The sequence below is a fragment of the Salvelinus namaycush genome, chromosome 8 (assembly GCF_016432855.1).
Source record: "Salvelinus namaycush isolate Seneca chromosome 8, SaNama_1.0, whole genome shotgun sequence".
Lineage (NCBI taxonomy): Eukaryota > Metazoa > Chordata > Actinopteri > Salmoniformes > Salmonidae > Salvelinus > Salvelinus namaycush.
In genome coordinates, this window is record NC_052314.1 from 22919138 (window position 1) to 22935547 (window position 16410).

A 16410-nucleotide genomic window follows, 5' to 3' on the forward strand; every position below is an offset into this window, starting at 1 on the left:
TTGCTTCTCGACACAGTTTCTTTCAGTTGATATATTGCTGACTTAGTTGCTCTCTCCTCAGATGACGGAGCTGGCCCTTTCTCAGATCGCTGGAGGCATCGGTGACCCTGCTGCTGCTCCCATCAGCACCCTGTTTGACCAGCAGAGGCAGCATCACCAGAGCTTCATGGGTGAGATGTCTGCTGCCAAGAACAGAACCGAGGAGCCCTTCTCCCTGGACAGCCGCTCTGACTCCACCCCCTCCAGGAGACCCAACATCAGGTACTGAAATTCACACTCTGGTGTTCCTCACAGACAGACACCGGGAGATGTTTCTCCTTGTCAGCATAATTGGCCTGGTCAGGTTAAACTTTATAGGCATGGCTAGATAAGCAATTGGTTTTCTCCCTCACCTGTCCCCTCTGCGTTGTACTCCCCAGTGGTGGAGAAAGCAGCCACTGGAGTCCCTCCCTGGCCTCCTCTGAGAAGAGACAGAGGAGGAAGGTGGAGACGGGTAACAGCTCAGTGGTGGAGGCGGTGGCCCATACATCAGCTGAAGATTCCATCCCCAGTGACAGTGTTCAGGACCTACTGGATGAGAAAGGTGAGGCCAGGGGTTCATAGCACTCATTGTGGGATTGGAAGAGAGCCATTATCACAAACAGGCAATGCAAAAGAATTGTTTGATGCATAAATAGCCTGAAGTCTCTTAGAAAGAGAAAACAATGTTCCTCTCCCCTACAATCTGTCCCCATACAGACAGCGCCTCAGTTGCTACAGAGTACTCTCTGAAGTTTGACGAGTCCATGACGGAGGATGAAATTGAGGAGCGTTCGTTCCGCTCGCTGCTGCCCTCCGAGTCTCACCGGCGTGGAGTGTTGGAGAAGAAGAGAGTTCCTCACGAGGAGTCAGATGACGAGCCCAGTCAGGAGAACCCCACAGCACAGGACAGCTCCAAGGTTAGTTTGCCACCTAATTTCAATAACTGTAATGCTGGCAAAGTAGCAAGACTACTCAAATACTTAATGATTGGCTGAAATCTTAGCACTTATCCAAAAACTTAAATGTACTAGTTTACTTTGGGAGGTTTCTCCTTAAAGTAACCAGTGCATAATGCTTATCCACATTTAGCCCGATTTGACCGCAGTAATGGTGAAATTATAGCTTCTGTCTAATATGTTGGCAGCAGCATCTGTCTTAGCTCTTAATGTCAAGCCACAGTAGTAGCTCCCTGCCTCTCTGAAGGGTTCAGTATGCGGGATTGTGCCTAGCCATACTGACGCCTGGAAAGAGCTACCTGCCTAGTAGGGCTCCACTGGCCATGGCATCAGAAAGACTGGGAATGCCTGCTCAACTCATTACTACCCTGGGCACAATAAACGTTCTGTGTGCCGCTTAACTGGGTTCTGGGAGATTCCCTGCCTGGCTGTATCGTTCCCTGCCCGACCCATACCTGGTCCCCTCAAACACAACAGGTGGAGGAGAGGTTGTGGTGCGGCTAGGAGAGGTTGTGGTGCGGCTAGGAGAGGTTGTGGTCACACATGGCTGCCACATGTAGGGATGATCTTGTACATACCTTGGCCTTCAATGGCCCCAGGTGTTTTGACAGCGCTCTGGATAGACTTTGGCATTTACAACACTGATTCTATATCGCAACCACCAAGGCCAGCAGCCTCTCCCTCACCTCAATTTGTTTGCCAGCTGGAGGGAGCATGTAACCAGTGGCCAAAGTGATCTTCCATCTACCACTGTTTGCTCTCTGTGTATGCCTGGTTTCCTGACTGATGAGGCTTTGTGATGTGTTAGTGACTCATTGTCTCCGCTCCCGGCAGCAGGACGGCAGCATGCCCTTCTCCAGCGGACAGGACAGCTTCTCCAGGTTCACCATGGACATGGTGCGCCAGTACATGAAGGAGGAGGAGGTGCGCGCCCACCACCAGAGCTCCCTGCTGCGCCTGCGACAGAAAGCCCTTATGGAGAAGACCAAGGCCGAGCTCGCCTGGCTGGAGCATCAGAAAAGGCACTGGTTTACTTGTATTAGGATCCATGTTTTCTGAATGAATATTGTCTCATTCCCCGCTAAAGCCAAAGCTTTTGTTTTCCATCATACGAAAACGTGCGATTGAAATTCAGTAAAACACATTGACCAAAACTCTGAGTCTAGTTTTGGTCAATGTGTTCTGTTGAATTTCTTTCGCATGAAGCACTTCTGTCCTCATTTTGCATTCATGTTCTCACTGTTTCTCCTTTCTGACCTCATAGGCGCCTCAGAGACAAGGGTGAGGATGACAAGATGCCACCCATCAGAAAGAAGCAGAGAGGCCTACTGATGAAACTTCAACAGGAACAGGTAACTAACCAACAAAATCTCTGCCCATCTGTAATGCTGAGTGACCATGACCTTTGACCCTGTCTGTGTGTGTCCAGGCGGAGATCAAGCGTCTGCAGGAGGCCAACAGGGCAGCCAGGAAGGAGAGGCAGCTGCTGCTCAAACAGCAGGAGGAGATAGAGAGGATGAGATACACCACCCTCAAGCTGAAGGAGCGCCTCAAGTGTGCCAGCACCGGTGACACCCCACCAGTCAGTACTACCACCTTCTTACATCATATTCATATCTGGGAATGTGTTATTTATGGAGATATTGAGCTAATCCTCAGAAAGAGATGCTTTGTGTTATGCATTTGTCTAAAATAATACTGCATGGTTCCATTAAGATTTGAAATGGTCTTGCGCTCTTCTTCATTTCTGGTGTGTGAGTGTGTAACCATCTATGTCCTACAGGAGACTCCAGTGACGGAGCACGTCGAAGGGGCAACCTCCCCCAGTGCTGCGATGACTGACGGGGACGTGCGCAGCGCCTCACCTCTCTCAGTGTCTGGCAGTGAGACCAGCAGCATCATGCAGAAGCTCAAGAAGATGCGCTCTCACATGGATAAGAAGTAATTTAAACTTCTATTAACTACACTGTCCAATTTTTCTATTGGCAACCTAAATGTCTTATTGGAAGTCTTTGTCATGGGCTTTTTTTTCTACTTCAGGGCTTATAACAGGATTCACTAAGATGGACACAATTTATAGCAACTTTTAAACAGCTGAAATTACCATATTTGATAGCTTTATCTTTATGGGTGTGATTGTTAACTTGTCTTAGACTGACGATCTAACAAAACCATATTGGGCATATCAATCATCATGTTTGCTTTTTTAATCACAATGAATTATGTACCAGCTTCAGAGCTTCTGTTATTGAAAATCATTTGATAGAAGTTGCTGTTGCCTTGTGAAAGTGAGGGATTGGCTTGACTAGAAACCTTAATTCTTCTGTGGTGTGGATATGAATATAAGCATGCTCCATGTCCTCTATAGATCAGGGATCATTAACTAGATTCAGCCGCGGGCAGATTCTTTTTGTTTGCGCAGAAAACTTGGGGGGGGGGGCATATAAAACCACCTCGCGAACCGCCAGTTGGGGAACCCTGCTATACATGCATGTTAGTTATTCAGACTGCATCTTCTCCAATCTCTGTACTCATTCCAAAATGTACCATATGAACCAGAGCAAATATGTAGTGTTAAATGTCTGTCTGGTGTCTCATACAAGCAGCGAGGGCAGGTTTGAGTCTTTTAACAATGTGGTCATGTGACTGGAGGGGACTCTCACGATGGTTAAACAGCCAGACCTGCACACCGACTGACCTCATTCTTATGCTTGTACATTCTGCAGTACAGGTCCTAACAAACGTTCAGTTGTTGTGGTGTTTAAGGATTTGTAACTTTCGTTCAATAGCAACGTGATCAGTACTAATTGTAGGCCGAGAGCGAATGATTCCTTGAATTGAATAATCTACCAAAAAACATGAAACTGAATGTACCCAATATCACAGCTAAAAGTAGGAGGTCACTGTCAATTTGAGCCTAGACTTTATTTTCTGTAGGGAACTAACACGCTGCTTGTAGCCACGCCTCTGTCTGCTTGCTTGCATTGGTCTTCTAACAACCTGACATTTCAATATGTTTACACTGTCTCTTTTAATAATGCACTAGTGTTGTTGTGGATCATAGTGAAGGTTAATGTGTGATTTAGCCAGTGTTTTAGTCTAATAAAGCCTAAATCAGGTTTTAGTTACCAGTACTTAAAAACAATTATCACCCACCACTACATTTGCAACTTTTTGCTAAAATAATCTAATCTCGCAAATTCCTCCACCCAGTGCATTTAATTAAGAAGAAGCATTATGTCCTCTGAGGTGCAAAATGAGACAAAGGACTCTCTCTTAACCTTTTAGGATTATAATTTATCAGTCACGCCTACCTCTTCTCTGGCACTGCCGCACACATTCACACATGGCTGCACATTTCTACACACCTGCTCTTTATTGGAGTCCAGCTCCAAAGACAAACATGCACATCTTGCCATGTCCTGGCCAACTCCTGATGAAAAGGACTGAGTTTTAATACCCCTCTTAGCTCTGCCACCAACACAAAACCCTGGCAGATTAACTACATTACTTCTCATTGAATGAAACCATGAAACATTCAGTACAATTAAGCACATGCTTAATCACTACTCTATTCTCTCTCTAATTGGCTGTTTTCTCATTCTCCAACTCATATTTTGTGGGGGTTTTCCTGTGTCATGTGTCCTTGCTTTGTTTGGTTGTAGACACTGCTCTCCTGTTCACTACTACTTCTCTCCGTTTACGGCCCACCACTGGGCATCTCGCAGTGTCTGTTTCCCCTACCTCCAGCTGTTTATCTACATCCAGTTGGTCAGGTACAGTGCTGCTCTCGCCTCTAACTGCTGCCTCTCCTTCTCTGTCCCAAGGACCATGCTTGTGTTCAGCTCCCGCCTCCCCCATTTCCTTTTTTTCCAGGAAGTGTGAAGTGAAAGCTTGAATAACACCCAATGCCATCCTGTTGGCAACACAAACCAGTCATCAGGCATTGCATGTACGTTCACAACCGTATGCATGAAGGGGCACAGAAATTCAACAAGAAGTGAAAAAACGAAAGGCATTTTTGCCAGTAATGATATGACCTCACTTTGGTCTGCTAAGGTCAAAGGTCATATTCCTTTTAATACAGTTGGCCTGATTTGAACGAGAATCCAATTGAACAGCGAGAGCTCTCCAATCTCTGTGGTGTTGCTTTGAGGGGCTCATTTAACTCATTCAGAGTGAATGAATCAGGATCTGCATGACTTTCTCATATTCATGCCACTCACTACTTTTGTTGAAGAAAAGAGAGTAAAGAGTAAATTATAAGATATTAGGCTACACACCGTCCATGAAAAAGAGGCAGTGCCTTTGGCCGGTGCTTTAGCAGTGATAGAGGGTTTTAATCTGTTCAATGAGCCCAGTAAATCTTCACCGACGTTCCTGATTAGGTAACTGTTGCTTGTGATGGGCTAATGAGTATGTATTGCAAGTGGGCTTAATAGAATTGGGAGCACAGTCTAACCCAAAGCTGTACTAGTGTGCGAAAGAGAGGCAAGCAAACACAGTACTGTCTGGCACTTCTACTAATTATAGTCAACATGCAAAATAGCTGATTAACTTGCAGTGCATAATGAACCAGTTCTTTTCAATGTACATTATAAATCAAAGCAATGGAGAAACAATTTTGAAAGTATTTTCTTTCCGCAGTATACATGGGAAATGCATTTTGACTCTTGTGTTGTGTAGAATTAATGTCGAAGTTACACCATAGACATTTTGACCTATATTCTGCAATGCATTTTTTTAACCCTTGGTGGTCTTTGACTGATGTTTTGAGGGGTGTCCTACAGTGATGTTAAGCCCTGGGGTCAAACCAACTGATTGAACCTGACTACTACACTTTGTGCCTGATTTATCCATTTTGATCAAATGTTTGTACTCTGTTGTTGTGGGGGAAGAGTGTGGATGACTTGTGCACTATGGTGTCAAAATGAAACCATGTCTGTTGAGGTAAGCATGGTTCTGATGGTTTGTGTGTGTGGACCAGGTTTTGAGTTTGCAGTGAAGATGGGCAGGGGGTGGTTGGGTTGACTGGTTGGACTGCTGATGACTCCACTAGCTTCTGCGACGTTGCAATCATTTCACTGCTTCTCACACCAATTTCACCTACCATTCTTTGTGCTTACTCTCCCTTCCTCCTGTCCTCCCCACCACCAGGTTCCTGACCAAGCGGGAGCAGGGTCTGATGCATCGGCGGAGGCACGCGGAGGAGCTGCTGGAGTGGAAGCAGAGGCTGGATGCTGAGGAGGCTGAGGTGAGGCGGATGGAGAAGCAGGCCCTGGCTGCCTGGGACAGAGAGCGTCCTAGAGACGGAGACCAGAGGTCAGATCACAGAGACTGCTCCAACGCCAGCCTCAATGCCAGCTCTGGCCAGCACGACCCTGAGGGAAAGACTGACAGAGGTGAGAGACCACTGTTGACAGACACTGAGCTATAGGCCTATTGTATGAGATGAAATAAGCACATGCTGTAGTATGCAGTAGTTTCTGTTTATTGACTGTTATCAGGTATGAGTTTACTTGCCTTGGGTCGTATACTTTTATGAAGGAGAGAACATCATACAGCTAGCTGCATATCCATGTTTGAGGCTGCAGGTGTATTCATCTGCTCTTGACCCTTGACCTTTGTATGTCTCTCCTCAGACTCAGTGAGTGAGGGTGACTACTCCCCAGTAGTGACTGGCTCCAGCGTGCACACAGAGCTCTCTGGGTCCCAGCAGCCAGACATCCCCTCCACTGATCAGCCTGGCTCTGTCTCTGAGCTGCCCTCCACCCAGCACAGCCCCTCCATCTACACCCAGGACTTAGACTCCCCCTCTGCGAGCAAGAGAGTAAGGCCCTGTGCATGTTGTGATGTCATGTTATCTATTACTACAGTAGAAATACATTGATTACATTTGTTTATGAACCCTTCCATAAGATTAGATCATTTTATTGTCCCCCCCACAAAAAAAGCAACATGCACAGGGCCTTACTCTCTTGCTCACAGAGGGGGAGTCTAAGTCCTGGGTGTAGATGGAGGGGCTGTGCAAGGAATTGTATGAGTTACCAGAATCTGTCAACACGCATGCTCCAAGTATTATCCCTCCTGAGAGCAAAGTGAGACTTTGTTAGCGCTCTTCCCATCAAATTTAATTTGTGACGTGCGCCGAATACAACAAGTGTACACTTTACCGTGAAATGCTTACTTACGAGCCCTTTCCCAACTATGCAGTAAGAAAATTAACAAATAGATAAAAATAAAATAGTAACACAATAAAATATATGCCATATCGGTAACGAATCAGTGAGCTGCAGTACGAGGTAACTGGAGTGATAGATTGAGGGGAATTGTAGGTTTGGTTTGGTTAGGTGATTGAAGTACTATGTACATGTGAGTAGGGGGTGAAAAGGAAAAAATCCCTGTAGCCATTTAATGAACTGTTGAGCAGTCTTATGGCTTGGGGGTAGAAGCTGTTCAGGAGCCTTTTGGTCCCAGACTTGGCTCTCCGGTAACGCTTGCTGTGCGGTAGCAGAGAGAACAGACTATGACTTGGTTGGCTGGAGTCTTCTGACCGCCTGGTTACGAGGTCCTGAATGACAGGGAGCTCGGCTTCAGTGATGTACTGGGCCGCACGTACTACCCTCTGTAGCGCAATACGGTCGGATGCTGAGCACTTGCCATACCAAGCGGTGACGCAGCCAGTCAAGATGCTCTCAATAGTGCAGCTGTAGAACTTTTTGAGGATCTGGGGGCCCGTGCCAAATCTTTTCAGCCTCCTGAGGGGGAAGAGGCTTTAGGCAGCTCAGTGAATGTAGGCCTTTGTCCAGGGTCCAGACTCAGTTGCTTCTTTCAGGGAATTGTCACTTTCCTTGTGCACAGTTTAATGTGTTACTTGATTGTTATTTGAGTGTGACATTGAGTATTATTAATTAACTGCCCTATTGGGTAAAGAAGAAAACACTTTAAAAAATCACTTATTTCGTTCACTCTTGTGAGCTCATTTTATGAAGCTAGATGTCACTAGTTATTTAAATCGTCTCAGGAATTTAGAAGCCACATGCAAATGAGATGTAAGCAGAAACACTCAAGTCTAAATGTCACAGAAAGGCATCTGTGCATGTACCGTTAGAGACACTGCCTTTTGAGTGTGTTTGTTTTTGTGTATGTGTGTGAGTTTTGGTGTGTCTTGGTTAGTTAGTTTGGGGCATGCTGTTGTGGTGAATGTGAGACCGTCCTGAATTCCCCTTGGGCCCTATCCTTTTCCTCTGTTGTACAGTCTCCTTCACCAAAAGCCAGCCTCAGCACTAACACACACCCAGAGGGCAGCAGCAGCAAGATGCAGCTCCGCTCCTCCTCCAGGACCTCCAGCCACGACCCCAAGGCCGCTGACACTCCCTCTGGCACACACACAGGTGAGTTGGTCCCCTCTCTGGAGCAGTAGGGCCTCCAAAACGGGACATCATTTTTATTTTCTGTTAGAGCTGTTGAAAAGCAGAGTCGAAAGAGGACTGACTGCAGGCATAATGTGATGCCGTAAGGAAAGGATTATGCGTGCAGTTCCCTGACACTCAACCTGCTTAGTTGTGTTATGGGAGTATGGAAGCTTCCCAGACGTCACTGAGCTACAGTTATAGTCCTTAAACTGTCGTTGCTGGTTCTGTTGGGCTATTATAGTGGACATTTCAATCATCAGATTTTATCACTAACATAACATGTGCAGGCATTTTTGGAGTAGCCAATGAATGTCCGGATGGACAAACTGCAAATAAATAAATATTTACTCCCCCTTCTGAGAATTTGAGTTCAGTAGTTCTAAGTTGGATTACTTTATACTAATCAGTCTGGCATGGATTTAGCATTCTAACCATACTTATTGTGTCACACAGAGCCTATGTCGGATCAGAGCGACATCGAGAGCCGTATCCGTGCCCTCAAAGAGGAGCTGCGCAAACGCAAGTCTGTGGTGTACCAGCTGAAGAAGGAGCAGAAGAAGAGGCACAAAGAGCGTCTGAAAGCCCAGGAGGCCAGCCTGCTGAAGCAGCTAGAGGTCAGTGTATATCAGAGAATCCTAGCCTGCCCTGCTCCATTCAATGAGCAATAACAAGAACAGTGACTTACTTTGGGCTTTGTTTGTTTCCTTATGTCTAGTCCTACAATGATTTCATTGAGAAGACCGAGACTGAGTTGAGTAAGGAACCGGACTCGACACCTGCTGCCAAGCCTCAGATCAAGGCCCCCACCTCAGCCACAGAGAAGCCCAAGATTAAACCACCACCTCCTTACAGGTACACCAGCGCACTAACTATGTGTATGTTGCACAAACTGATGAATTGGTCCATCTTCATCTAAACATGTTTTTTTCCTCTCCAGACCTGAAACTGGCAAAAACTGTAAGGTTGTCTCTGACTCAGAGAAAGCTGAGAAGACACTTCCACATTCTCCAGTTGAACAAGGTGGGTTGTGCATTGTCAAGAAGTGTATATTTCTGCACGTTGACATTTGTGCCCATACTGTGATGATAACACAAGTTGTTCCATGTTTTGTTTGTCAGATGACCTCACAACATCTGGGCTCAGTAAATATTCAGCATGGCATGAGGCGTCCTCAGACGAGGACCCCCCTACTGTCACCCCAACTCCAGTGTATGGGAGTCCAGAGCACACGAACGGTCTGAGGGGCCTGCTGTCCCCAGAGCCTCTCCCCAGGCAGCCCTCTGCGGGGGCACTCCCCCTGAGGGAGCCAGCCAGGCCACAGGCCACCGACTCTGGGGATGAGCGTGTCGTCTCTAGCCACCTGTCAGAGGTCATGGAGGAGCTGGACTCTGTGAAGTCTGAAGGATCTGAGCACACTCAGTCACGCTCTGAAGACCGTCACTTTGACCATCTACTCAAACTTGACCTAGAGCACAGCCCAAGTTCCCAGCAGCACCATTCTCTGTCAGAACATGTTTCCTCAGAGAAAGGAGAACAAGGGATTTCCCTGATAAGCCGTCTTGATGTTAATGAGATATCTGCTAAGTCACCATCCCCCATCAAAGAGCGATCCTACACCCCTGAGTCTGATGTCTTGTCATCAAAGGGTAAGGATGCCTCTCCTCCTTCAGCTGATGGTTATCATGAAGACTTTGAATTCTCAGTGGAGTCGTCACTCAGGGAGGAAAACCAAGGCTCCAAACCTACCTCACCATCCCGCCAAGAGACCAGAGAGGCTTCCCACAGCAGGTCACCCTTCTACAGTAGTGAGGAGGAGATCAGTGAGGAGCCAAGTGGAAGATCTGGAGCTCCTGGTGGCAGTCCTCGCTCTGAAAGACATCTTGACCTGCAGAGCCAAACCAAGGATTCCCAGGTCATTAGTTCAAACTGCTCCCCAACTATCTCCCCTTCCCAGATCCCACCTTCACCAGCACTGGATGAAATGCTTAACTTCACCATTGGAGACAGGGTTTTAGTGAGCAACGTCCAGCCTGGTACGCTTAGATTCAAGGGCCACACCAGCTTTGCCAACGGCTTCTGGGCTGGAGTGGAGCTGGACAAGTCTGAAGGAAGCAACAATGGCACCTACGATGGGGTGGTGTACTTTGAGTGTGAGGAGGACCATGGCATCTTCGCTCCTCCGGACAAGATCTTCCGTATGCCAGAGAAGTTTGAGATCTACGTGGACACCACAGAGGACGAGGACTCGTTCCTTGACGACCAATCTGAAAACAAGCCAAAGAAATGCAACTTTGAGGAGAAAATGCATGAAAGCAATCTGCAAAATAAAAGAGGGGGTGTATCTCAGAGTAATCGTTCTGGATACAACGGACCTACTGACGTGAATGATGAATCAGCTGAACACCAGAAAAACTTGATCAACTTACATGAGTTCAGAGAGGGAGAATATTCAATGTCCAATGAAAGAACCAAGACCATCATTCTGGACCTTGAAGATGTACCTACCAGTCTCTTCATCACTGACATAGACCGTAAGATAACTCTTGATGAGACCTCTACCATCATTGAGAGGAATGGCCTAGATGCCCATCAGAAATCTACTCCAGAGCAGACCGTGGGGAAAGACTCCCTCAGTGCTTTTGCAGATAAGCTCCTCAACAACTTCATGAAAGACGCTGTGAAGCAATTCGCACAGATCAGAAAGGCCAAAGAAGAGAAGATATCAGCTGTTAATCAAATGAAAGATTACCTTTTTAATGAAGAGGGTAGGGAAACAGTCTCCCAAGCTCACGTTGTGGCACAGAGAGATGGTCTGCCCGTCTTCCTAGATGGAGACCAAGAGGAGCAAGTGTCGTCTCCAGAACTCTGTAACCGGCCGGTGAGTTTTGATCCCATTTTAAGACTGTTATAGAGTAAATGTTCGAAGTGTTAAAACGTACAATATTTTCTTCAGATAATGTGATAACCTGCAATCACATCATGTGTAATGCATTTAATTTATAAATTATGATATTTTCAGCTAAAGTACTTCAAAGAGCTGATTTGTCTCAGTAAATGATTAAACAGAACTGATGACATTGCTGTAGGGGAATGGAGCAATAATTGAGCTTAGCAGCACTGTTGATAACCATCCAGAGTTGATTTGACCTCTTTGTGGATTTGTTTGAGTCCAAAGGTCAAACAACAACTTTGACCAACATGCTTATCTACGCTGAGTGTATAAAACATTATGAAAACCTGCACTTTCCATGACAGACTGACCAGGTGAATCCCGGTGAAGGCTATAATCCCTTATTGATGTTAAATGTAGATGAAGGGGAGGATATGGGTTAAAGAAGTATTTTTAAGCCTTTAGACAATTGAAACATGGATTGTGTATGTGTGCCATTCACAGGGTGTATGGGCAAGACAAAATATTTAAGTGCCTTTGAAGGGGGTATGGTAGTAGGTGCCAGGTGCACTGGTTTGTATCAAGAACTGCAACGCTACTGGGTTTTCCGCGCTCAACATTTTCCCGTGTGTATCAAGAATAGTCCACCACCCAAAGGACATCCAGCCAACTTGACACAACTGTGGGAAGCATTGGAGTCGACATGGGCCAGCATCCATGTGGAACACTTTCGACACATTGTAGAGTCCATGCCCTGACGAATTGAGGCTGTTCTGAGAGCAAAAGGTTGTGCAACTCAATATTAGGAAGGTGTTCTTAATGTTTTGTACACTGTGTATATCCAATTGAATTTGGTGCTCTGTTTTCTTTTGTTATGTAAATATTTATGCCAGTAGAAATAAAAACTTTCTTAGATTTTCTTAGGGTGTTCACTTAGTGACTCTTGTCCTTACTCTGTATCCATAGGAGAGTCCAGTGTTGGGGGCTAGTGGTCAGGAAGAGTTGACCAAGCGTCTGGCAGAGCTGGAGTTGAACCGGGAGCTGCTGGATGAACTGGGGGACGAGCAGGACTGGTTCGATGAGGATTATGGCCTCAGCTCCCGTAGAGAGCAGCAAAAATGGAAACAACAGCAGGAGGAGGAGGGGCTGTCAGTAAGCCTGGCTGACCAGGTGAAGACCCCACCCAGACCAGAGCTGCCCCGGCAGCCCAAGCTCCCTGAGCAGCCTGCCATGGTGGTGCCCCACTCCGCCCCGAAGGTGGAGAAGCTGGTTGACGCTGCCACCCAGGAGATCTGGAACCAATGTAAACTGGGCCAGGGCACACAGACTCTCACTGGGCTCCCAGTCCCTAAGCCTTCAGAGGAGTTCCTGGGATGCGATGGCAAGGATCAAGAAAGTCAATGTGTTCGCAGCTACAGACAGGTAAGGACACATTGAAAAAAGATGATCCATGTCATATATTGAAATGTATCCACTGACATTTGCTTACTATCTGCAGGCTGTATATGACTTAACATGGGAGATCATCCAGGAGATCTTTGCAGAGGATCCTAACGCCCATCAGCCTCAGTGGGTCAAGCCTCGACACATGAACTCCTCCTACTTCCATAGAGTAAAGAGCCCTGGCGACATCACCAGAGTTCAGGTGTGTATGTGAAACCGACGTCAGTGTGCTGCTAACAGTATAGCTTCCTCCACTGTCCCTGTTCCATACCAGGCTCAAACTAGTGGGGTTCTGCTCGCAAACACACGTGACCGCCCTTCTTGACACCGTACCAAGCAATTGAGCTATAGAGAAAGCTCTATATCGATGGTTCCATTGGCAACATTTCAAGCTAGCTGTGGAGTGAGCTTACGCCACGTACTTAACTCTTGTTACATATTCCATGCTTATGGTGCCATCTAAAGTAAAATCTCGTCTTCCAGGCGTTCATCACCACAGAGGTGTTGAAACTGTATAGCCTGAAGAAAGACCTCAACCAGAAAACAGATTGGCAGAAGATGCTGAAATTCGGAAGGAAAAAACGGGATCGAGTAGATCATATTCTGGTAAGAGCATTAAACAGTGAAGCTTTAGGAGTGACTCGTTCTGAATTCAAGAAGTCCTTTATTTTATCAATTACCCAACTAATGTAAAGTGTATTTTCTGGTAGTGAGATGTCTTGTGTGCATTTTCAGGTCCAGGAGCTTCATGAGGAAGAGTCTCAGTGGGTGAACTATGATGAGGATGAGCTCTATGTCAAGATGCAGTTGGCTGACGGTATCTTTGATGCGTTGATTAAAGACACAGCAGAAGTTCTCACACAAATTCAGGAGAAGAGATCGAAAAGAGCCCTTTCCTGAGCTTTTAAGCCTCCATTGTAAACCCATCTTCCACCAGTCAGTCCCTCCCACAGCCAACGTGCCAATGATCTCCAGATGCCTTCAGTTCAGTCAAACTGGTACCCCTCTGCAACACAGCTTTGGACTAGCTAATTGTGGATCTACCACATGTCTTACACCAAACATCTTTGATCCAGCCTTCAACCAACATGTAAAGCCTCCCATGTTGGCTCCCCTGTTCATGTCCAGTCAAAGATGGAGTGGATCTTGTTTCCCATTAAATTCATCAATGCTGCTAAATTGACTGTTCCATGGCTCATGAACGCAAGACAGTATTGAGGAGCAGTCTGGGTCATCTAATAACAGGTGATGATGAGAAGATTATATATCAAGTGTGGAAGTCATTGGGGTTATCAGATTGTATGAAAATGAAATATTTTGCCTTTTGTATTGTGCTATTTATTGTATGGAAATTATTTGATTATGGTTTTGTTGTTGAAACAAACTTGCTGTTAACAGGTTTCGAAACAAAGATTATTTTAGCATTTTGTAAAAGAATGGTGAAATAACAAAGCACAAAAAGATATGTGAATGTAGAAATGGCAATACATTGTATAGGAAGTGAGTGAAAAATAAATTAAAATCTACCTTTTTGTATTTAATATTTAAGAATCCAAATATTAGTAATTGATGGGTTTAAACACTGTCCTTTTTCTTCCATGTTTTTGCCTAGTAACTAGTGTATTGGCAATGAAAACAGATGCCTAGAGGTTCTACCTGGTTAGATTGGAAGCCAGCCTGTCACGCTGGATTCAAGCCTTAAAATTAGCCTTTTACCTGATTCAGTTAAAGTGCCTCTTTTTTTTGTTCTGTATGATTATGAATTGCCGCACTCAAAGCAACAACACAATTTACAGGCCTTAGTTGACGTCTCTACTCTTATGTACCTCCTTTCTTTGAATGATATTTAAATATACAGTACATACCTTTTCATAAATACCTAAAGTAAAAGTATTTTTCCAACTGGGTTAAACTTCAGTCTCTGCCTTGTTCAGTGTCTACCTAAGTATAGTTCTAACCAGAGAACACCTTTTGAAATCCCCCATTTTGCCTTTTGCTCACAGACTGTCAGTATTGCATTTCTAATGGTTCTAAGGTAGCATGACTCAAATGCCATTTATGGTAGGTAAATATATTATGCCTTTGGGTGTCACTGATGATGCACTCTTGATTTACTGCAATGGAACCTAGTGTTCTCTCCATTCGTCACGTACACAATGGCTTTAGCAGCATGGTAGCAAGTGTGAGTCATTGATTAATTTGTGTGGGTCCTAGCATTCAACAACAATGTTCAAGGGCTTATTCTGTCCTCATCAGTAGATACTTTGGTCCAAGAATACTGTGATGTACAAATTAATTTACCATGCACAGTGATGCTTGTCAATTGTAATTTTGGTTAGACAAGTGACCTTAATGGTGGGAATGAAAGTAGTTTCCATGCCAATTTGCATTTTACAACCACTGTTGTTTTACCAGAAGGAGTGGATACTGTTAACTGTCTATTGTGAATTTGCATTTTACCACCGCTGTTATTTTACCAGAAGGAGTAGATACTGTTAACTGTCTATTGTGAGACATTGGACTGTACATTTCCCTTTGATACCCATTTCTCCATGATATGCCTCATTTTGTGTGGAATGAGAAAATAGTGATGTGATTTAATACCTAGTAAATTAATTTCCACAAGACTGTATTGCAACACCTCCCCGTAGAATGGTGAGAAAAATCTGAATTGATTGTAGCTGCGGAGAAATATGAATTGATTGTAGCTGGTGGATGTAATGTCCCATTTATAACTATGCAGTATTTGTTGGTTGGGTACATTGTTTTATGTTTGGATCATACAAGCCAGCTTTGTAGTCTTGTGGAAAAACATTGAATTGCAATGTAACCAATACGCCTCCAGACAGTTTTCAAACCGCTGTCTGTAGTAGGTTTGTGTTGGCCCTTGCTGTGAAGATGAATATTTTAACTCCAAAGCAAAAATGTATATTAGGCAAAAATGGTTTGATAATGAAGATCTTTTTGCATCTTTTAAAGTGTATGCATATTTAGAATGTACTACTGTCAGAGACGCAGGTACACTAGACTTGTAAATTGTTTTATGGGGTGTAAATATACTAGAACATTTCCCTATTGGATCTGACTCACTATTGAACCTGGAAGATTTTGTAAAATAAACATTGTTCACATGTATATAGTATACATATATTTTAACTAAATTGAACTTTGAAATTGTAAATAAAGCTTTATTTCCAAATATTAAATGTGTGCTATAACCTGCAAAAAGCATGCCTAGCACAGTGCCTCAAGTATGTTTGGCCAAATGTGGTTTTCATTTTCATTTTTTTTGCCTTATTATTTTTCCCAATTTGAGTGATTTGCATAAGTGTATTATTATAAACAAAGCTGCAGGACATCCTGACTGTGTCCTGTTACACCCTAAGTTATACCCCACACGTTATCACAACGCTGACTCATCACCTCAGCCTTTGATTGTCATTAGCTTGTGGAAGTAGAATATGACAAGCATTAAAATACAGTAAAGCTCATACATTGAAAATGTAACCCATACAATTTACTTTTATAAACCGTGTATATAAGGAGATCAGTCAATTGAAATAAATGAATGTTAAATCTAAAATATAGATTTAACATGATTGGGCAGGGTGTGGGCCTGGGAGGGCTTAGACCCACCCACGGGGGAGCCAGGCCCAGCCAATTAGAATGAGTTTTTACCCACAGA

General features: G+C 44.7%; 1 protein-coding gene across 1 annotated transcript in view; it reads left to right on the top strand.

Moving 5' to 3' along the window:
* The window catches only part of LOC120052071 (centrosome-associated protein 350-like), a 36856-nt gene extending 20930 nt beyond the window's left edge, over positions 1–15926 (top strand). The window contains exons 18-35 of the mRNA XM_038998931.1: positions 62–261; positions 420–583; positions 739–938; positions 1815–2005; positions 2242–2329; positions 2407–2563; positions 2789–2918; positions 6135–6379; positions 6620–6807; positions 8236–8371; positions 8846–9006; positions 9108–9244; positions 9330–9412; positions 9511–11270; positions 12249–12704; positions 12781–12927; positions 13209–13331; positions 13461–15926. Of these exons, the coding sequence (XP_038854859.1) occupies positions 62–261; positions 420–583; positions 739–938; positions 1815–2005; positions 2242–2329; positions 2407–2563; positions 2789–2918; positions 6135–6379; positions 6620–6807; positions 8236–8371; positions 8846–9006; positions 9108–9244; positions 9330–9412; positions 9511–11270; positions 12249–12704; positions 12781–12927; positions 13209–13331; positions 13461–13625 (4731 nt within the window). The 3' untranslated portion in view covers positions 13626–15926. The remainder of the gene's footprint in view (positions 1–61; positions 262–419; positions 584–738; positions 939–1814; positions 2006–2241; positions 2330–2406; positions 2564–2788; positions 2919–6134; positions 6380–6619; positions 6808–8235; positions 8372–8845; positions 9007–9107; positions 9245–9329; positions 9413–9510; positions 11271–12248; positions 12705–12780; positions 12928–13208; positions 13332–13460) is intronic.
* The last annotated feature ends 484 nt before the right edge of the window (positions 15927–16410 follow it).